General features: G+C 41.1%; 1 protein-coding gene across 2 annotated transcripts; it reads left to right on the top strand.

Moving 5' to 3' along the window:
* The first annotated feature begins 661 nt into the window (after positions 1 to 661).
* Positions 662 to 12,121, top strand: LOC146607242 (vitamin D3 hydroxylase-associated protein-like). Of its 2 annotated transcripts, XM_085348813.1 has the most exons (15): positions 662 to 1,171; positions 3,254 to 3,367; positions 3,536 to 3,676; positions 3,851 to 3,984; positions 4,392 to 4,598; positions 4,683 to 4,723; positions 6,582 to 6,708; positions 6,836 to 6,959; positions 7,061 to 7,158; positions 7,331 to 7,430; positions 7,551 to 7,594; positions 7,690 to 7,729; positions 7,805 to 7,913; positions 8,206 to 8,351; positions 10,986 to 12,076. In XM_085348813.1, the coding sequence occupies exons 1-15, from the start codon at positions 923 to 925 to the stop codon at positions 11,106 to 11,108; spliced, it is 1,797 nt and encodes a 598-aa protein (XP_085204939.1). In that variant the 5' UTR covers positions 662 to 922; the 3' UTR covers positions 11,109 to 12,076. The 2 variants fall into 2 exon arrangements, with proteins under 2 accessions (XP_085204939.1, XP_085204938.1); XM_085348812.1 differs by having other exon boundaries at positions 4,392 to 4,723; positions 6,582 to 6,706; positions 6,834 to 6,959; positions 10,986 to 12,121.
* The last annotated feature ends 11,027 nt before the right edge of the window (positions 12,122 to 23,148 follow it).

The raw sequence follows: 23,148 nt of genomic DNA, 5'->3' as shown, positions 1-23,148 counted from the left end.
CTGTTAGCTGTTTGACAACTACTCTTTCAAGGATGTTTGATATGAAAGGAAGGTTGATGAAAGTGCTAAAAAATAGACATCTCTCTCTCTCTCTCTTTACTCTGACATTTAACTAATTCAAAAAATATTTCAATATTTATTTATCTAAAAAAAAAAAAATTACTAAATTGATGTTCAACAGTAAAAAAAATGTTTTATGTTTTTTTTCCCCCTAAAGTGTAAATATCTGGTTTAAACAGTGAATATACTGCTGTGTATTGAAATTACTCTTGTTTTGCATAGAAATATACTGAACAACATACAAAGCATAATATATAAAATAACATCTACCTGAGTTATTTCTTTGAAAGAAGCCCCTTATGTCCATTGTTGTGGTCATCAGTACATAACTGAAACCGATTTAGAGTGCTTTATTTAGCCGTGGAGGGTAACAACTGAAAATATGAAATAAACATACATGTAAGCTAAGACTGAAAAAAACAGCATTGTTGTTGTTCGGCTTTTCATTTCGCCATTTGTTGATTCACTCGAAGAGCAAGTAACGTAATATGGGTCAAGTGATCAGTTTGATATCAATCTTTTGTGATACACCGTCATATTTACATTATTTGTACAGTAGGAATGATTTGCTTTGGTACCTGGTCAAACTTAAGCTCTCCTCTGTCTGCACTTCTACAGAAAACTCGCAGGCAGCAGCTTCTCCCCCCTCGCTCACGTGCGTAAGTGCTGTGCTCAGTCGGCTGAGCTCGGATCATACCAAATTTAGGGGGAATTTGCGCGCTATGTGCCTCAAATATTGTGTCGTTTTTTATACAGTTGTCAGTCAGGCATCTAACTGTGAAATAAACTAGATTCCAAAAAACCCTGGGCTTCTGAAACAACCTGGGCTTAAGCCCAGTAAGCCTCCCTACCCGCTCTGCCGATGATTTACAGCCCCAGGACAAAGACGAAAACCACGCAGAACACTGAACAGTTTATTAAGAGAGTGAAGATGGACAACTGGACAGCGGCTCTGCTCACTGGTGTTACCTGCATTGTGGGATACCTGGTTGTGCGGGTGAAAAAGATCAACAGCCTCCGACAGGCAGAGGAAAAGATCAAGAGAGCCAGAAACAGGAGAGATGAGAGCTTGCAGCGGGCAGAGCAGGCGGTGCTCCGGTACAAACAGTCGGTGAGAGTTCAGAGCTTTAAACACTGAAATGTTTAACTTTTTCTTTAGATAGAAATCAAAACAAATTATGTGCTTTTAGTTCAGACCTGGCACTGGTGTCAAGCCAGCCTCCAATTCAAGCATTGCAGTCAAGCCAGCCTCCACTTTGTTTTACATTCCCTGTGTATTCAAAGTATTATGGCAAAAGATGTTGAAACCTGATTTCAAAATAACATGTCAATATTAAAGCCATCTCCTTTTGGATTTCAAAGTAAAAGCCCTGTGAATTTTCATTTTTGAACTTCTCTTTCAATGACTTCAGAATGCTCTTTACTCATTCACTGCCATTGACGTCTATAGACGTCAATTGAAAAACTTACGTTGACTGCCATTGACGTCTATAGACGTCAATTACGTTTTTCAATGGGAGGGGCTAGAATACAACCTCGGGCAGCTTGTCAGTGAACATCAGACTGCTTGAAATGTATTTTTCACAAAAAGCTCGTTTTCTCCCTTTTTGTGGTCAAAACAGGCATTTTTGGTGGAACCCACCTCTCTTCTACAGCTGATTACTAAAGAATGGAAAATGGTAGAAACAAGCTTTTTTTTTTTTGGATGGAAGAAGAGAGTCTGTTCTTCATTTTGGTCGGTTCAGCGTTTATATGATCATAACACACAGTTTTCTGTGGCTCTTCAAAAATGAGTAAAAATGCTCAAAAACCCTGGCAGTGAATGAGTTAAAAGCAAAAGTCATATTTACAAAGACTAGTTGCATTTTATATCAACACTATCCAACCACAGAAATCTGAAATTGCCCATATTTGACTTACTCTTCTAACGATTTCAAAATGCTCTAAAAAGAAAAATTCTTGTTTCCACAGGATAATTTCACTCTGTATTTACAGTATAAAGCCCCACAGTGATACCATGTCAATATCAAGTCAGTCTGATTTTACTTTCCAAAGTAATTGAAATTGATATGGTAACATCGTGAGGTTGTATACTGTTGATCTAAGGTGAAATTATCCTGTGGAAACAGGATTTTTTCTATTTAGAGCATTTCAAAATTGTTACAAAAGTAAGTCATATACGGGCAACTTCAATGGGCCATTACCTGCCATGCTGGCAGGAGGGCTTTTAAACATGAGCATTAAAATAAAAGTTAAAAGCACACCAATAATATGCAGCTATTCTAGGTCGTTTGTTTGATTTTGGTCCATATTGACACAATAGCATTACCAGTTGCAGTTGATTTGTTGATTGCACATCAGTGATGTAAATCTCCTGTTCCACCACATCCTAAGGGTGCTCTGTCAGATTTAAATCTGGTAATTGTGGAGACCATTTGTTAGGGAAAATGTTCTAAAACACTTCTTCAGTAAAGACTCAGAGAAGAGAAACACACAGAACTTCTTGCTAGCAAGGGCAGCCTCCAAACTGAGACTCGCGCTGAGAAACTGCCCCGGTCTTTATTTTATACTTCAGTGTGTGTGTGTGTGTGTGTGTGTGTGTGTGTGTGTGTGTGTGTGTGTGTGTGTGTGTGTGTGTGTTGCTGATCAAAGGGTCATATAACATGAAAGCACAAAAGGTACATCCTTGGTCACAAAGACGGTAGTCTCCCCCACCCTAGATGGTTCACCCTAGATAACACGGTGAGGAAGTCCAGCAGTTAAAGCACTTAAACTAAAACAGACATAGCTACGTTAATCCTACCGTAAAACGATAAAACAAGGTAGGAACTCTCATGCTCCCAGGACGTGGGGGTGCATTCCTGGAGTGCACACCAAGCCTGCAGCCTGTTAGAGATCACACATCCTGTCACTACACAATTAATTATATGCCTCTAAGCATACATGGTTAAATATTTCCTAATACAAATAACTACATGCAGTATTTTACCATATGCAAACTTATATCACTAAAAGATTATACTGACTACTAAATACAGTTTTCCATTGACACCATTTAAGCACTGTGAATTGTCATTGTCACGTTTGACAGAGTTTGTAAAGAAGTGGAAAATCTCTACATTCATATGCTTTTATTTGTTTGCTGCAGCTTTTTTAATGACATAATGATTCTGTGTGGGTCTGTGTCTTCTAGCATCCGACAACCGACTCTGCTTTCATCCTGACACTCTCCCTGTCTGAGCTGACACAGCAGCTAAAGGAAGGCTCACTTACCCCCGAGGATGTGCTTTACTCTTACATGGAAAAGGTTCAGTATCCAACATGACACAAATCTTTCATAATAGCTCAAATACACCAAAAGGTTCAATGTTTCCAACAAGAGTTCAATATTTTACAGAGTGATTACAAAGATCAAGGTCCCTTCAAGGTAGATAAGTTAATCTCAAACTGTCTGTGCTTGTTTCCTTTCCAACAGACTCTGGCTGTAAACAAAAAGCTGAACTGCTGCACTGAAATTTTGCTGGAGAGTTTGGACCAGCTGACAACTGTTGGCTCCAACAAGGATGGTCTCTTGTACGGAGTTCCAGTTAGCATTAAAGAAAATCTTGCATTTAAGGTATTACAAAGGTTAAATAATGCAAATATCAATTGCAGGCCTTCTGGTCAGTATTTCTAACTAATTTCTATGTTATGTCTAACTTATAGCATTCCCAAGCATTATTATTCACATCTTTGAAGCACCATTATCATCTTTTTTCTTCTTTCTTTCTCTTTTTTTTCACAACACAAGAATCATGACTGTTCTTGTGGTGTGATCATTAACCTGGACCAGCCCGCTGAAAAGGACAGTGTGCTTGTTCAAGTCCTGAAGAAACAAGGAGCTATTCCCTTTGTGAAAACCAACTTGCCTCAAGGTCTTTTGAGGTAAATCTTTTATCGGTGATTGACATAAATCTAGAGCCAATTTAAAAATACCGGTGTCTGCCATTTCTGCCCGTCAGCCTCCTAGATGCACCTATGGCATAAATTTGAAAATCCGGGTAATTTTTAGAAAAGCTGACCTATGACCTTAAGGGCGAAGTCATTGAGATTCAAAGTCATCCAAGATTTTTAGAAGATACACCAATTCGAAATTCCTATGTCACCTCACTTAATTCTGGAGTTATCACATTCACAAACTTGGGTATCCACTCTGCCCACCTGGAGGGGTGATGACAATACCCCATCTGCCTTTTATGTCTGATGTGGTTAAAACTCAGTCAGTTGTGTTTGCTATTCCACATGTGCATAACATGCAAAGACTTCTCACCTTCTTGTCTGTTCAAATTCAGCTGTGACTGCAGTAATCCTATTTACGGGCAGACTGTGAACCCTCATAACCCCCAGAAGACCTCTGGAGGTTCAACTGGTGGGGAGGGGGCTCTCATCGGGGGAGGGGGCTCCCTGCTTGGTATAGGCACTGATCTAGGTGGCAGTATCCGTATTCCTGCATCCTTCTGTGGAATCTGTGGTTTCAAACCAACAGCGGGTCGGCTCAGGTGGGTCTCATTCAGTCAGTTTCCTGGAAAATTATTATACATTGCTGAGAAAAACTTTTATCTCACCTTTTGTGTAATGATTAGTTCACAGGGAGTTTGTCCAACTTATCGAGGGCAAAAGTCAGGTAAGTGACATATCTACTTAGTAGGGGTGCAACGATACACAAAATTCACGGTTCGGTTCGGTTCGATACTTTGGTGTCACGGTTCGATATTTTTTCGATACAAAAAAAATGTTCATGCCTTTTTAATTTGTCATTTATTAAAATTATAAATATATATTTTAACTCAAAAGTACAGTTTTTAAATTTAACCCTAACCCTAACCCTTGTGCGTGTTTTTTATTTTGACAGCGAATGCGCACCTGCAGACCACTTATGTGCAGCCCTGGTTATTTAGCTCATCATATCACAGCCACAGAAATTCTTTTGTCCATGAAACCATAAAGCTGCACTTTCTTTTTGCCTTATAGGCTGATTTGTCATAACTTCTCCGTTTTGTGGTAAGCTTTTCTTTGGCTGTCACTTCTTCACCCTGACCTGTCTTATTTGGCTCAGCAGAACTGAAATATATATCCTGCTGCTCTTACACAGGCACTCACATAACGCTCAGCGATTCTCTGCGCGATCAACCTCTCACATGTTTAAGCTTGCTGCGGGAGATTTCACTTGTCATGTTTGCGTAGTAAGCTAACGATTGATAAGACGATGTCAGAGGAATTGGTGCACAAATTATCGTCACTCACCAATCAGTGCTGTCACTCTCTATACACAGTTTGCGCGATTGCAAAGTGAAAGCAAAAAAACAAGCGCAAATTCAAACGCGATTTCAATGTCACATATTGACAGTGGCTCACCGATGCCAATGACATAATTACCCAGGTACATTTCTGAAAGAATGCAAAAGCATTGACATATATTTTTCCTTCCTACGATAGGCCGACGGGCAGGGCAGAGATAGATTTTGGTAGCCCGACTGGAAAAATCGCTAGCCCCGGGACGTCGGGCTAGCGATATTGCGAGCCCTGTATCTGATTGAGGAATCACTCATCTTTGGAAAAGAGAGTTTATTACAGAGAAATGGCTCTTTCCAAAATAAAAGCTATACTATCCGCTTCTTCTGGGCTATATTCTCAGCAGCATATTAAACATATCAGGTCCCCATAAGGAGAATCATGTGCTAACGGCTGTCTAAATGACTCGGTTAAAGTTTGTAGCATACGCGCTTGTTGTTTTTGTCTGCTTCCACTTGTCTTTGCACTAGGATGATGTCGGCGTAAATGTGCAGTCATATTCGTTGTGTTCCCACTAGTGCTGTCAGGTTAATCTCGTTGAAATGACCTTAACGCCACAACACTGCAAATCTCCGTTAACGAGCTACCCCTGATCACCCGTGCATGGGGCTAGACGGCCAACACGTTAACGAGCTAACTGCGCTAACGCACTAGTTCCCAGCCATGTAATTGAGCATTGCGTGGCACATCCAACATACTGTTTTACTTTAGTCCATGACTCGCTTACCTTCAGGGTCATACGTCACATGAAAACCAAAATAGTTCCAAAGGCCAGATCTGAATGAGGGTGGGGGAGGTTCAATTTGCCATGTTGCAAGGAGAGCTTAACTTCTGTCTCGCTAGCTTGCCCTGCGCTCTTCCTTCTGACGATGCTGTCTGTGTTGAGCGCTCAGTGGATCTGCGCTCAAAAGTGCAGCCTAGGCGGAGTAGTCGAACGCAGATTCACTGAGCGCTCAACACAGACAGCATCGTCAGAAGGAAAGCTGATAAAATAAATTACAAATTTTGTATTGTTCAATACATATGCGTACCGAACCGAGAGCACTGTATCGAACGGTTCAATATCGATACGAATATCGTTGCACCCCTACTACATATATACAGAGTCAAAATTGGGATACTGATAGACAGTCCTGGGAAAAAACAGTCAGGGAATTTTGTTTACTGCTTCTTGTTTCATGTTAAACTAGTGCTATCTTCACCTGGACCCATGGCAAGAGATGTGGACAGCCTGGCTCTGTGCATGCAGGCACTTCTTTGTGACCACATGTTTTCTTTGGACCCCACTGTTCCACCATTACCTTTTAACATGGAGGTGTGTCTTGTACTGTGGGATTCATGTCACTTGTTGATAATCCTTTGTTGTAATTGCCTGTGCATATATATGCATAAATGGTCTCATTTCATGTGAGCATTAAAAACAAAAAGTGATTCCCTCTTAGAGATACAGAACCACCAAACCTCTAAGGATTGGTTGTTTGGAAAACGATGGCTACATGCATCCATCTCCAAGCATGGCCCGAGGCGTTAGAGAGGTGAAAGCTCTGTTAGAGCAAGCAGGACACACAGTAAGACGTCACCACACACACACACACACAAAAACAAAAACAAAAACATATAACAATCATTTTCAAGTCATGTTTTTTAATGTTGGCTTTTGTTTCTCTAGTTGGTCCCTTACCATCCACTGAAGATGGATGAAATTTTCCCTGAACTAATGGTAAAGGGTTTTTTAGCAGATGGAGGTACCAGCCTGTTAACCAAACTGTGAGTTTTTTCTTTTAACAGTTTAGTTAATAGGTTTTTAATACCTAGAGATGCTGCCATTGTCTTCTTGAGCACACGATGGTGTTGACTGGTTTTGAAACTATTCCATTAATTAGTTAAGTATCTCAAAATAGGCTTTTTTCTTATGTGCTAATGAGCCCTTTCTTTTTAGGAAGGGGGGACCCGAGGACCCTTGTCTGAAGGGACAGTTTCATCGTTACCGTCTTCCTAAGTGGTATAAGACAATCCATTCATTTCTGCTCAAATCTAAGGTAAGCCCTCCAATTCTGTGACAGACACATACAAAAATAGTCAAATAGATGGTCTGTTTATTTAAATCACCGGATTGAGTGATTTAGCAGAATAATGCATACCTATCTATCTATCTGCAGTCTCCTCGTGTCTCTGCCAACATGAGGGCTCTTTGTGGAGTTCGGTGAGAAAGTATTCTTGAAATGTTTTATTTGTACTTCATCCTTTGTTAGATTTTCATATTATACATGTTCTAGGAATGATATGCTTCATTTTTAGATCTGTTCCTGAGCTGTGGAAGCAACATGCTGCTGTTGAGGTACTGTCAGCTGATGATGCATGGTCACGTATGAAAATCTGAAGATGAAATTGAGATTTCCTGTGTTTTCTTTAGGACTACATTCAAGAGACAATAGCACATTGGAGGAGCTGCAACATCGATGTACTGCTGTGCCCTGTGACTGGACCAGCCTACAACTTGTTTTACTGTAGCAAAATTCCAAGTATGATACACTCAGTACAAGTGACAACATAGTGTTCTGTTTATCACAGTTTGTCCAATTTCAGCCACAAAACACTTGCTGATAAACTCCCTGTTAGAGAATGGATTATTTTTTGTGATTTTGCATTGAATCACAGCACAACTTTGACTCTTTGATTGTAACTGCTTTTTTTAACATTACTTTGGCAAGAGCAGCCTGACAGCCTGGACAAATAAATTTCAATATTAATTATTATATTGAATATTAATAAATATTCTACATAATAATATATTTATATTTTCTGTTATTTCAGCTGCTATTAGTTACACAGTTGTCTACAATCTCCTTAACTTTCCTGCGGGTGTAGTCACTGTTTCCACAGTGACCGCAAAGGATGAGGAGGAACTCAAGCACTATAAGGGCTGTTATCAGGACATGTGGGACAAACTCTTCAAAGAGGTAGGCAACATGTACCAGTGAGATAAGACTGATTGAAAACATAGTCACTCGTCAGTTTATTTGGAATGCTACACAAAGATGTGATTAAAAACATACAGATTACCAAGTAGGGATGGGAATAGATAAGAATTTAGCGATTCCAATTGCAAATCAGTTCTCTGACCTCATTGGGTTCTCATTGGCTCCACTTTGAGAACCACCATTTCTAAGCAGCGTATCAAAGACATTACACTCATGCAAATTAATTGCATTGTGTGAGGTCAAATGTTTCTGCCTGTTTGAGGTGTATCAAAGTTGGTGTCATTACTCAAAAAAGAGAAAAAGAAAGAGGAAAGTAACACATGCCAGTGAGGGATGACTAATTGAACACATAGTGTAGTTTAAGCTACTGCAGGTTTTCCTGCAGAAATAATCTTCTGGGAGACACAGATGTAAAGCTTAAACTATAGATAATTTATTATGGCTAGATGAGAGATATCATGTCTCCAATGTAGCACATGCTTGGAATACCTCACCCTGAAGGTGTCCAGAAGGCATCCTAATCAGATGCCCGAACCACCTCAACCGGCTCCTTTCAATGTAGAGAAGTGACAGATCTACTCTGGCTTCTCTCGGATGGCTGAACACCTCACACTACTTCTAAGGGAGAGTCCAGTAATCCTTTGGAGAAGGCTTGGATCTGCGATCTTGAACTTTCGGTCACAACCCAAAGCTCATGACCATACTCCTCCCTGACTCAAAGTAGGCACTCCGTCCTTTTCTGGCTGAAGACCACAGTCTCAGACTTGGAAGTGCAAATTCTTATACCCACCGCTCCAGTTAGAGCTGGATACCACAACCTGATAAAGCCAACAGGAGCACATCATCTGTCAAAAGCAGAGATGAGATTGAAATGAGTCATGCAGGAGTTGTTTAACTACATCAGTCAAGTGAGGGTACCAACCGTCTCAACCAGTCAGTGAGAACTCTAACATACAGGCAGCAAGACTGTAACCACTGCCCATAAGTTTCATACATTACATTCCACCTCCTGCATGTGAGGGGCCTACAGGAGGGCTGCAAAGTAACTTAAATGTGAAAGTAAGGTTGAAGTGGACAGTCTTACTCTGTATCTGATTTATATGAATATGATAAATGAATGAATATTAGCAGATTATTTCAATTGTGCTGTTGTAGACATGGCCATCAGAGTCATGTTCCTATTACACCTCTGTGAAGATTAAAAAGGGTTTGTTACTGCAATTTAGACCTCTGGAAATATAAAAGAAAGAATATAAAGTACTAAATAGTTTTTGTTTTTCAAAATCAGCCATTCTCCATTTTGCCAATTTTATATATATATATATATATATATATATATATATATATATATATATATATATATATATATATATATGTATGTATATATGTATATGTATGAGCGAAAATTGAATAACAGCTCACGGCGGTCTTGAGTTCTCAGAATTTGCTCTTTGAGCTCACGGCTCTCCAACGGGAGATTGAGAGACCAGTGTCGGACTGCTAGAACGGCTTTGAAATTCACGTAAGTTGTTCGCACTAAAGGAAAAAAACACCATCATTTCATGTAGCTACCATTTCGGCAACAGCTGTGGTCTCAAGGCTGGAGCTGAACAAAACAAATTCTCCCGGATAACGGACGGTGTTTAGACTCTTCCTCCCCTATCCTACGCAAGGCCACTTGGGTTGGCTGGAAGACTGTTTACTTAGCCTGGCAGGGCAAAGGATACTCTCTCAGCTGAACTCTGAACATACACAGATATACATTCATCCCCGCTCCCCTTCCAAATGCCTTCAATGCTTATCCCCTCCCAATGCAGACGGTGGATCACAGGGAACCAGCGCATATGCTGCAGGCCTGGATGCGCTGTCTACAGTGGCTGTCTCTCACCTTTTATCCATCCCTGTTGCTTGTCATGTGTTTCTATGGTGTATTAAGAGTTTTTCATGTACTATGCGCTGAGGTGTTTTTTTTCTGTTCTCAAACTGATCCCCCTGTTGGAGCTCAGTCTTGGGGGAGTTCTTTTTTCTCCTTGTCTTTCCTGATGTTGTGCATTTTTCCATTGTTCGGTCCCGGGTCGCTGCTCGTGTTGCTGACCGGCCAGCTACCCAGCCTGACCTGTCTCCCCAATGTGATGTTTGTCTATTGTATGTACGGTCGGCAAAGTCAGTCTCTTAATCTCCCCTTGGGGATAAATAAAGTCTTCTGAATCTGAATCTCGGTTGTGGGTAACTGCAACTGACAAATAAAGGCTATCTCATCTCATCTCATCTCATCTCATCTCATCTCATCTCATCTCATAAAGAATGTCCAATAATGGGCAACCCTCCAGTGCTTTCGGAAAGGTCATTGCCCAATTTGATCCATCCTACACAGAACCAAGAACTGAACCAGATCAGACTATTGTGACTCCAAAATTTGTCAGTGTTTTGTATCATTTCCTTGTGGTTCTGTCATTTATTGTCTCATCTTAGTCTTTTTGCAGGTCTTCTGGCCTTGCACTTATACATAATCTGTATCTGAAATTCCACAGTTTGTCAGTAGGTGAAGGCAAAAGACTGTGGTATGTTCAGCTGCTGAGCGTTAAGTGACAGGTGTGTTTTTTTTGTGTTCAGGCAGTGACTGGAGGCGAGGGTCTACCTGTGGCGGTCCAGTGTGTTGCTCTGCCGTGGCAGGATGAACTCTGCCTGCGCCTCATGAAGGAAGTGGAACAACTGGTCAAACAGAGCAAGAAGTAAAGCTGCTTTCATTCTGAGTCTCACATGAAAGACTGCAGACTTCAGAGGAGACACGTTAACTTGATGTTAGGTTTTGTATTGTTGATTGCCAATTATGCTTAGAAATATTTAACCATATATGCTTAGAGGTGTATAATCATTTGTAGATTGAAAGAATGTCTCATCCTAGGAGGTCTGTAACAACTCTGTGTAGCATGAAGAGGGGAGTGCGTTCACTCCTCTACAGAGTGTTCTGGCATAAGATCACACACCTCCTAGGAGAGGTCGTATCTTCTCTTGTTGATATATGGCAAACACACGTATATCTCATTAAGTATAAGAGCCTTTTGTTCAGATGGACCCGCTAGACTCCTGGCACCAGCTTTGGGGAGTCTTCACAGGGTCACATCTTGACCTCACACAGATCACACACACACACACACACACACACACACACACACACACACACACACACACACACACAAAGGCAAGGTACTCTTTGTGTGTATGTAGACGTCATATGTTCATGAACCTATGCATATTCATGTAACCTCAATAAAAGAGTAGTGTTACGGGAGAACGGACGAGAGCAACTGGGGTCAAGCGAAGGAACGGCGTTTGTCCGGTTCTCTCCCATGCACGAGAAACATGAAGAACTTTGCCTACTTCGTGTCTTGCTTGCTGTGTAATTATATTGTCCTCAACGTTCCAGCGAATAGGTTCAAGCTACAAACCTATCACTTGAGTTTTCCCCATAAATGCTATTTAAATGTGTCAAAGGGTTGAGCATCCTCTGCACTGCCAGTAGGGTTGACTGGGGTTGGTTGTCACACTGTTTCACTTGCATGCATTGTTGATGATTGAAACCCTTATATAGGATTGGTTGTCACGAGTTTTGGGCTTTGTTGTCACTTTGTTGTAATTATCAAGTGAGCTTCAGTAAAAAAAAAAATGTACAAACAAAATGTAGAACTTTTTCAATTTTTTGGAATTGAATTTACAGCATGTAATAATGTAGCCAAAAAAACAACAGAAGAGAGCAGCTTCCACATTCCACGACTGTATTTTGAACTCATGTATTATTGATATTATTGAAAAAAAAACTTCCAGAACTTCCATATAGCTTTTAGAAGACAGGCTTTTTGTTCAAAACTTCCCAACAGGTAACCTGAGCAGTAGTGAGCAAGGCAGTTTAAACATGTGAGAATTAAAACTGACTCAACTGCTCCATGTTTTAAGTCTTGATGCACGCTAGATAATAAAGGTTTCTCCGTTTTAGGGTTGCTAGTCTTGATCTAGCAACCCTTTAACTTACTCAGCTACTCAAGTCAGTCATGACAAATGTATACCCCTTGATAAAAGTATGACCTCTATAAACATTTTTCAATTCAATTCAATTTTCAATTCAATTTTATTTATATAGCTCCAAATCACAACAACAGTCACCTCGAGGTGCTTTATATTGTACAGTAGATACAGAGAAAAACCCAACAATCATATGACCCCCTGTGAGCAAGCACTTTGGCGACAGTGGGAAGGAAAACTCCCTTTTAACAGGAAGAAACCTCCGGCAGAACCAGGCTGGCCCACTTTGCACCAGAAAGAGGTCGCACTAAACAACAGCAGCACGTTTAAGCTTGATCAGCTGTTGTTAGAATTTATTTAATATTAATTACTAGTATCAGCTGATGTTTGCTGGAGCCACAGCTGTAAAGCTGCTGGTCATAATGTTGGTTTGGATATGTGGTGAGCAGTGTTGGGACTAATGCGTTATTAAGTAACGCGTTACAGTAACTACGTTATTATTGTGGTAACGAGCACGGTAACTAGTTATTATGCCAAAACCAGGAAGGCGTTACTCGTTACTGGGATTTAAATAGGCTTGTTATTCGTTACTTCGTGTGGTGGCTATCGCAGAGCTTCCACAGATTCAATAACATTAGCAAGTGGTGGAAGCCAGCAGGTGGATGAAGGAAAAGGGAGGCAAGAGGAGAGACCCGAAGCGGTTGCTGGTCCGAGTGTCAGGTGAACTGAACTTCAGGTAAGAAGTTATAACCTGCAGTCCATCTGGGTCAGATATGAACCAAGTTTAGGTGGAGTTTATTTTCGTTGTGTTGACTTTTTCGTACTGCGTGCTAGCTAGCATGACAGAGTTTCTATACAGCTGGGTGGGTGCTATGTGTTAGGTATTTTAGTACCATGGTAGCATTTACTGGATATTGTTTTATAGTGACATTATACAGGAAAACTCTGTCATTCAATAAGGCCCCTTTGTTTTAGTTATTTTTCTCTTTGACCCAAGAATTGATGTGTGAGAATCACAGGCTGGTACAAGGTTGAAATACCACAGAGATCACTCCCTCAGCTACATTAGTTTCTTAATCTTTTAGACGCCTGTTGAAGGCCAAATGGTTTGTTTCAGATTTCACTAATGAAAGAACTCTTTGTTTTGTGCCTTGAAAATATGTCGCTGAGATAATCACAATTGTAGCTGAACTAATAAACTACACAAAGGATGCTTCTTCACCCAAGGGCAGGAAGACGCTCCCTTATCTTGGTCTGTACTGGTTTAAACTGATAATCTGCTGTCTCATGAATTTTACCCTCTATATAAACTGTTGTACTTGTGAATAAAGTTGAGTCAATTTGGGAAGACAACCTGAAGCAGTCTCTGTTTTCTTGTTCTCCCAAGCTGCTCCCGAGCTCGTACTAACACGCTGAATGGCATGCTTGAATATTACTTGAGAATATATTTGACTGTGTTACAGACTAAGGTACATTCTCTGCTGATAGACGTCCACGCCTCGAAGGAAGTCGATCCACGGATTAGGCCCTGGAAACCGTTTCCTTCAATTTTGGTATCAGAAGTGGGATCCTGACGAAGGTAGGCACTCGTCTTTTATTTTATAAGACTGTGTTATGCCTTTCTCAGTGATCCACATAGAAACGGGATACGCTGAGGAGCCTTCGTTAGTGGCCCACATAGAAACACAGGAAGTTGCCTGTTGTTTTGTAAATAAAAGCAGAAAGGACACAGGAAGTTGCCTGCTGTCATAAACTAAGAAGTTGCTCACCAGCAGAAAGGACACAGGAAGTTGCCTGGGGTCATAAAACGAGAAGTTGCTCGTTAAAAAGTGAGAAGTTGCTCACTAAAAAGATAAAATTGCTAGCAAAAAATCAAGTAACCTCAGGTGTGCCACAGCAAAAATAAAAACTAACTTAAATCCTTCAAAGCGTCTAAACCCCTCTGGAAATCACTGACCATGGGTCAGAATAATTCAAAGACCTTAGACGGGTCCGATAAAAAATCAAAATTAACTGTAAAACCGAAAAAAATAAAATATAAAAATAGCGGCTCAGTACGACTCCCACTTCCGGTTACGTTTAACCCACGCTCGTGAATCAATGAAGACTTCCATGATTACGTATCCAGAACATGCGGAAGTGCTTACGTGACTGATTTCGTCTCGAACTTAAGAACTGTAAGTTTAATGCATCCTAATGTATTTCCGGAGCCCTATCCCGAACGATTATCGCCAGAAAACAGGTCAGTAGAAATGTTAAATACTATTTGTGATAAGGAAAGTAGGCTGATTAAAAAGTCCTGTAAAAAATATATGATAGAATGTCGTGATGTGATCAATCGCATGCTACCACTATGGAAAAAAGGACCCGAGCCAGACGTAAATGCTTTAAATCAAGCCAGTGTAGGCTCTAGTAAATCCACTGCAGAAAAAACTAGCCTTATATGCCCATCCGTTCAACCTACGGCTCCGCCGCCTTATGATGAAAAAACAGAATTAATAGCTGCTGCGGCGGCTGCACGTCACCAGCGCGTATATCCTGATATAACAGCAAAATCCCAAAAGAGTGAGGAAGGCACTGAAATGACACCTAAATCAGAAGAAGATGACTGGTTTAACCTAGATCAAAGACAGGAACGAGAATACACTGAACGAGAAAGAGAGTTACAGGAACATAAAAAGCAAACAAAACAGTTAATGGCAGAGTGTGAGGAAATCATGAAAGATCCTTTAACTGAACGTACGGAAGCTGAACTGCAGCAAGCCGTTTCCGTCATAGATAATCATGTTCAGCGCCACACTAGAGTAGCGAATGGTTTGACTGTGCCAAAAGCAATAACCAACACCAGAAATTTAATAAGGAACTACTTAAAGCAGAAAAAAGAGGAAAAAACTCAAGAGGGCCCCCACAAAAACACCCGTTATAAAGAAAAGCAGGGATCACAATTTAATGACGTCAGCACCTCCCTCCCGTTCATGATAATAGGGGACATGTGTTGCATTCAACCCCCTAAAATTTCAGAGTTAGCAGCAACCATTAAAGAACTTCCCGATCCTCTACAAAATCCTACAGCCTTTGTTTCTGCATTACAGAGAAGTACCAGATACCACCACTTGGGTGGGCCTGACTATAGATATATATTATGTCAACGAATTCCAGGTGTGACTGAATCTCAGCTTATTGAAGAAGTAGAGGAACTAGACCCTAAAAATGACCAAGCAGCCAACACCACCTCGTTTTTGTGGATAAACGATGACAAAATCACAGCCTTTTTTCAAAATCTAAAGAAATTTCTGCTCACAATGTCTAGAGATAAAATTGATTTAAATGCAGTAACCATGTGCAAGCAAAAGCCAGATGAATATTCTAGTTTTTATGAAACGTTTCACACACTGCTGGACTAATGAGGCATGCATGCCTGAAGGAGGAAATGATCAGATTTTCATAACAACATTCTTAAACAATATTCATCCAGAATGTTCACAACTATTGAAGCTGACTGCCACTGATAATCTCTATGACATGAAAATAAAGAACTTTATCACACTTGTCAAAACAAAAGCTGGTGCAGATCTTTTCCCCAACAGCACGAAGGCTAAAAGTGTTAAGATGATGTTGAATTTTGATGTTGAAGGCTCAGAGGAAAGTGAAAAAATGATGTATGCAGGGGCCCCGCCCCCTCAACAAGCGCAGCAGGGAGATTTCAGAAGGAGAGATAGGAGTGGAGACGTATGTTTTTACTGTGGAAAAATAGGACACTGGAGGAGGGAATGCAAATCAGCAGCACGTAGGTCTCAACCACAAAACACAGGACCAGCTCCTGCCACTAGGCGTCAGCAGAGCTCTTACAGACAAGGTAACTGGCAACGCAGACAGGAATCACATCAAAATAATGGCCCCTTTGCACTTAGGGAGCAACCTTATAATCCACATTTTAATCCCCACCCATATGATAACGAAAGGCTGGACCGACAATAGAGAGGCCCAGGTGAAGATGAGGGACAGTGTGAAGCACTACACACGATGCTGCATTTGCAATTGTCCCGTAACACAGAAAGCTTGCCCATGTTAGATATAGAGATAGGTGAAAAGATTTATTCCTTTTTAGTTGACAGTGGAGCCACTAAAAGTTCACTGTCTGGAAAATTCTATAGTGGGCCTGTTTCCTCTGTGTGCATCAACACCATGGGAATAAACGGAACTCTAGTGCAATGCCCCAAAACTCATTCTCTAAAAACACGCTGGGGCCCAAAACCAGACGAAATTACATATCATCCATTCATAATTATTCCAAACTCGCCTGTGAATCTATTAGGCAGAGATTTAATGGCAAAAATGAACTTGTGTATTTCATTTAACACAAAGGGTGAAATGTTTGCAGATACTGATAACAGCTATGTTTTCTCTGCCCTATGCACCGACACCATGGAGAAGGAACAGCCTCTGTGTCAGCTGGACGCCTCAGCGGAGAATGAACTCAATATCCATCTGACTGGTATCCCACGTCACACTCTGTGTCAAAAACATGTGCAAACACCGTTACCAGGTAGCCCCATGCCTGGAAGCCACATATTTGTTTCTCTCACACTGTTCAACAACATGATAACTGCTCACACCAGTGAAGGCCAAACAGTGGTTTTGTCACATAACTCAGACATAGGCTATGACATTACTGCACCATGTCGACACACAGATCTAACCTACCCCATACACTGTACTATCTCTGCTGTCACATTGCCAGCTGAATATCAAAACATGACATTATGGTCAAGAGGTGAGAATGATGTAGGATTTATTGACTGTACACCTTATCATGCTCAGCTGAAAAACAACAAGCCGGTATATGTCAAGCAATATCCCATTTCCGCTGAAAAAGCCGCAGCCTTAGACATCATCATAGGAGATTTATTGACAGCTGGAGTAATAAAGCCCACAGTATCTCCATATAACACTCCTGTCAATCCTGTGCCAAAGCCTAACAAACCTGGCGTATGGCGTTTCACACAAGACTTAAGGCAAATTAATGCAGTCATTATGCCTCTACCTCCTCTTGTCCCAGATGTTCCCAGCATACTGACAGGTATTCCAGCAACAGCTACACATTTTACTGTGGTGGATTTGTGCTCCGCCTTTTTCTCAGTACCTGTGCATGAGGACACACAGCCGATATTTGCTTTTACACATAGAGATAAGCAGTACACATGGACTCGCTTACCCCAAGGCATGGTAGACAGCCCTGCGGCTTTCTCAATGGTGGTACGTGCTACCCTGGACGGCTTCATTCCTCCAGAGGGCTGTACTCTGATCCAGTATGTGGATGATCTCCTCCTCTGTGCTGAAAGTGAAAAACTATGTCAAACTGCCACACACATGCTACTCCAGCACCTCCAACAGACTGGCCACAAAGCATCAGCAAAGAAAATGCAGTACTGTCAGACTTCTGTTCAATATTTGGGATTTACACTGTCTCACGGACAACGTTCCATGACTACAGACAGGGTCAAAGCTGTGACCTCCGTCCCTAAGCCCACTACACAGAAGGAAATGCTGTCCTTCCTAGGCATGGTGAACTATTGCAGACAGTGGATACCAGACTGTTCTTTTCATGACCACATTCTGCGTGAATGCTGCAAAAAAGACAAGCCTCCTCGAATACTGTGGTCCACAGAAATGACTGCCTCTTTCAATGCATTACAGGGAGCGCTGACCTCCGCCCCTTGTTTGGGTCTGCCTGACTCTGCCTGCGGTAGTTCAGGGGATGCCGGCCTGCCTGAGAGCAGTAGCAGCTTGCTCTATCATGATAAGGGACTGCGAGAAGCTCACACTCTCACATGACACTATTCTATACACCAATCACCAGGTCACGACCATTCTAGCAAACATAACTACACAACACATGACCGCACAACGTCGCTCAGGTTATGAAGCTACACTGACTTCAACAGCAAATCTCACTATAAAAGCAAGCAGCACACCCAATTCGCCAGCACACTTACTCATTCGTATGCTGTGTTCCTCTGACCGACAGGATGGTTCAGACGACCCTGACGATCATGATTGTATGACACGTATACAGGAATCCACAGCACCACGCCCAGACTTAGAGCAGACACCAATCCCAGACTCAGTCATTGTTTATGTGGACGGGTCCTGTTCAAAACCAAATGACAACTCATTTCTTTGTGGCTATTCGGTGGTGACATTGCCTGACATCATACTAGAGGCTCACTCATTACCATTTCACTCAGCACAAAAAGCAGAGCTCATGGCTTTAATACGCGCCTGTGAGCTCCATGTGGATAAGCGGGTAACAATTTACACTGATAGCCGTTATGCATTCGGTGTGGTGCATGACTTTGGCACATTGTGGAGACAAAGAGGATTTAGATCTGCTGATGGAAAATCGATCGCTAATTCTGACCTTGTTCTAAGACTTTTGCAGGCTATACAGCTGCCATCGGCAATTGCAGTTGTTAAAACGAAGGGGCACAGCACGGCTGACACAGACGAAGCAGTGGGAAATGCTCTTGCAGACGTAACCGCGAAAGCAGCTGCTGCCTCACAGCAACCACCCAGAAAGGAAGTATTATCTTTGCCTTTACAGCTGCCACTTGTCACACTCCCAGACTATTTAGAAGCAAATGTTGACCTAAAATTCATACAAGAGCAGGCCTCTGCCTTAGATTACACTTACTGGGAAAGTAATGATTGTACCTTAGATAACAGAGACGGCTTATACAAAAACCTTGAGGGTTTGATTGCCCTCTCATCTTCACTACTGCCAATCCTTGTGGGCATTTTTTAACGGTGTGAGTCATGTCGGACAAAGAGGGGTAATAGGAGCAATAAAATCAAGATTTGTAATCGAGAAAACATCACACGCAGTAAAACGCATATTAGCAACCTGTCTAACATGTGCACGAACTAATGTAGGTAGCTCAAAAGCAAAACATCAGCATTTACCACAACCAGATTTCCCATTTCATACATTACAAATTGATTTTACACACATGCCAGCACAAGGAAGCATCAAGTACTTACTGGTAATAGTGGACCAATTTAGTAAATGGGTAGAAGCTTACCCAACATCAAAAGAAACTGCAGAAGTAGTCTGTCAAAAGTTGTGCAATGAAATAATACCCAGATTTGGAATACCTCACCAAATTAACAGTGATAGAGGACCTTCATTCACATCAGAAGTAATTCAAAAGTGTGCTAAAACTCTAGCAATAGACTGGAAATATCATGTGCCATACCATCCTCAGAGTTCAGGAGTTGTAGAAAGAATGAATAGGACCATAAAAAATCGCCTGACTAAAGCAATGATAGAAACAGGAATGACCTGGATCAAACTACTTCCTCAAATCCTCTGCGAGATTAGAATGACTCCATCCGCAGCAACCAAATTATCTCCATTTGAAATAATCATGGGAAGACCGTTTCCAACACCATGGTCAGCCTCCAGAGGGGCACCGCTATTGGAAGGGGACATAGACACTGCATTGTCTGACTATGTTCATAACCTGGTAGAAACACTGAATAATAACTATCAGAAAGTTTGTCTCTCTCAGCCTCTCCCTTCCATAGATCCAACCCATCCGTGGAAACCAGGAGATGCGGTGTTGGTAAAGTCGCTAAAACCAAGGGCACTCGGGGAGGCCGCGTGTTCCAGCCCCCAGACTGTACTTGCAGTGACGAGAACCAGCATCCTAACAGACGGACAACCTCAGTGGATTCATGCCAGCAGGGTTAAGACCAGCCCCACCAAACCACCTAAGGCGTCGGATCAAGTAGATGACGACTCAGGCGAGCCAACGCCCGGATCCAATACACCTACACACACACAATCACTGATTAACACACAACGCCTGAAAGAGCCAAGATTCAGAAAGCCCTTTGATCCCCCGCCTGAACAACAACAAGGTACTTGAACATCCAGCAGGAACAGAAAGCCTAGAGTACCACACAATGTCTAACCTGATAAAGATAGACTCGTTTCATCCTGATAATGGAGAAAATGAAATGCCCATTGTCATCACACGACGCTTATACGGGGTCTCTCGAACCTGGGACCAGGCCAGGAGACGACTAAAGAACTGTCTTTTTTATATATTTAGGTTATTAATCATATCTACTGCATTAACCTTAGGATTTTTATTTACTATTTCGTATTGTAAAGTGCAACCCTGTTCACATTTCTGCAAGCCACATTCTCAATGATAACCCATATAGCTACCAGTACAGCTACTTCAATGTATTTGCAATTAGCACAAATTGATCCTGAGGATGTGCCAGATGTTACCAATGATGTTCCTGATGTGTATATTGAACATTAGGTTGTGAACTATTACATTTTATGATTTGCTTTTTATATTATGTTATTACATTTGTGATTTTTCCTTTCTATTTGAGTTATTATTTTTAAAAATAATAAAAGAGGGGAACTGTTAGGTATTTTAGTACCATGGTAGCATTTACTGGATATTGTTTTATAGTGACATTATACAGGAAAACTCTGTCATTCAATAAGGCCCCTTTGTTTTAGTTATTTTTCTCTTTGACCCAAGAATTGATGTGTGAGAATCACAGGCTGGTACAAGGTTGAAATACCACAGAGATCACTCCCTCAGCTACATTAGTTTCTTAATCTTTTAGACGCCTGTTGAAGGCCAAATGGTTTGTTTCAGATTTCACTAATGAAAGAACTCTTTGTTTTGTGCCTTGAAAATATGTCGCTGAGATAATCACAATTGTAGCTGAACTAATAAACTACACAAAGGATGCTTCTTCACCCAAGGGCAGGAAGACGCTCCCTTATCTTGGTCTGTACTGGTTTAAACTGATAATCTGCTGTCTCATGAATTTTACCCTCTATATAAACTGTTGTACTTGTGAATAAAGTTGAGTCAATTTGGGAAGACAACCTGAAGCAGTCTCTGTTTTCTTGTTCTCCCAAGCTGCTCCCGAGCTCGTACTAACACGCTGAATGGCATGCTTGAATATTACTTGAGAATATATTTGACTGTGTTACAGACTAAGGGACATTCTCTGCTGATAGGTGAAGGTACATTCTCTGCTGATAGACGTCCACGCCTCGAAGGAAGTCGATCCACGGATTAGGCCCTGGAAACCGTTTCCTTCACTATGTTACTGATGTTGAACTTTATTTTGTTCATAAGGCTAATTATTAGAGTTGCCAACCGTCCCGTAAAAAACGGAATCGTCTCGTATTCAGAGAAAATATCAAGCGTTTGGTATTGAGGTGAAAAGGAACAGTTTGTCCCGGACTTCAGCTACAATGAAAAAGACACAAAGCTGGAGTTATTCTGTGTTTACGCTGCACAGCTGCCTCTTCTTCTCTCATCCTCTCCCCCTCCCTCTCCTGTTTCTACTTCAATCATGAAACTGATCAATGATCAGCTGATCGGCTTTTCTCTCTTGTTTATTTATCGCCCACTTTGCGCCAGAAAGAGGAAACCAGCGGATGTCGCGGTAAACAGCAGCAGCACGTTTAAGCTTGATCAGCTGTTGTTAGAATTTATTTAATATTAATTTCTAGTATCAGCTGATGTTTGCTGGAGCCACAGCTGTAAAGCTGCTGGTCATGATGTCTACCTTTTAATAAATAATTATCTGAATCTTACAACCAAACTTTTTATCTGATGTAAAATGTATAGAAATCCATTATTGTATTCAGTAAATATTAAGTCTAGTATATGCCCTAGTAAGTTATGGTATTCTTTCCTTTGTTAAGATACCATCTGTGCAGTCTGCAATTCTGTTGAAGAAAGATGTTAAATCTATTTAATTACTGGAGAAAAATAATAGATGTCTGTGCATTTGTTTTATACGTGCATTAAATTAAAATCGGTTTTGTCAGTAAAGCATCTTGAGGCAGAGGGTGGGGGAGTGGTTCCCTATTTTTCTTTCTTTTCTTTTTTTGCTGGGAGTTGGCAACCCTATTAGTGAGGTATATGTAATTATAAATTAGGTTGTTTTATAGTTTTGCTAAGTACTGTTTAGAATATGTAAAATTATGATATTATTTTATGCCATGTTATACCCCTAATTAAAGATTGTGAATTATTATGTAGTTTTAGTTTGCATTATTCTCCTGAATTAGAAGAAGCTGATAACTATTGCATTAGTTAAACTGATTTGCATTACATTAAATTGCTGACTTGTTGTGAATGAATGATATTGTTTTATGATGCATTATATTGCTGAGTTATAAGAAATACTGTTCGCAGGAGGTTATTGTCTAATTTGTCTGAGTAGAAGAGAACAGAGTGTGCTGGAGTTTTCTGCCCCATTTCAGCAGGAGCAGATAAACAGGGAGCCAAGGTCGTAGCTTAGGCGCTGTGTGAGAGAGAGCATGTGAATGTTTAGGCTTTTTATGATAAGGTGGAGGCACCAGAGGTTATAAAAGTTTGAGCAATGCTCCACCATTTTGAGATTTTGAGGCTGTCTGCATCAGTGTCCATCTCCCACGTGTGTGATCATTAAATCATCGTTTGACTCAACCCGGCCGGACCAGTGTTGTTATTGTGGTTTTTTCTCTTGTCTCCATCCCCAATATTTTGAACCTTAACAAATACCAGAATAGGGAGGATGGTGTAGGTTTAAGTTTATTATAAAGGCTTTATGGCTTTTCCTATAATACCATGGTGGGCCGGTAACTAGTCAAAATGCCCGGGCTGATTTTTTGTCCCAGTCCAGCCCTGATCAGCTGTGTTGGATCAATGACACATCTAAA

The sequence above is a fragment of the Diplotaxodon limnothrissa genome, linkage group LG23 (assembly GCF_057381915.1).
Source record: "Diplotaxodon limnothrissa isolate DT_005_m linkage group LG23, D_limnothrissa_male_GT1.1, whole genome shotgun sequence".
In the NCBI taxonomy this organism is placed as follows: Eukaryota; Metazoa; Chordata; class Actinopteri; order Cichliformes; family Cichlidae; genus Diplotaxodon; species Diplotaxodon limnothrissa.
Note: the sequence above shows the minus strand (reverse complement) of the source record. Positions and strands in the feature narration are given on the sequence as shown.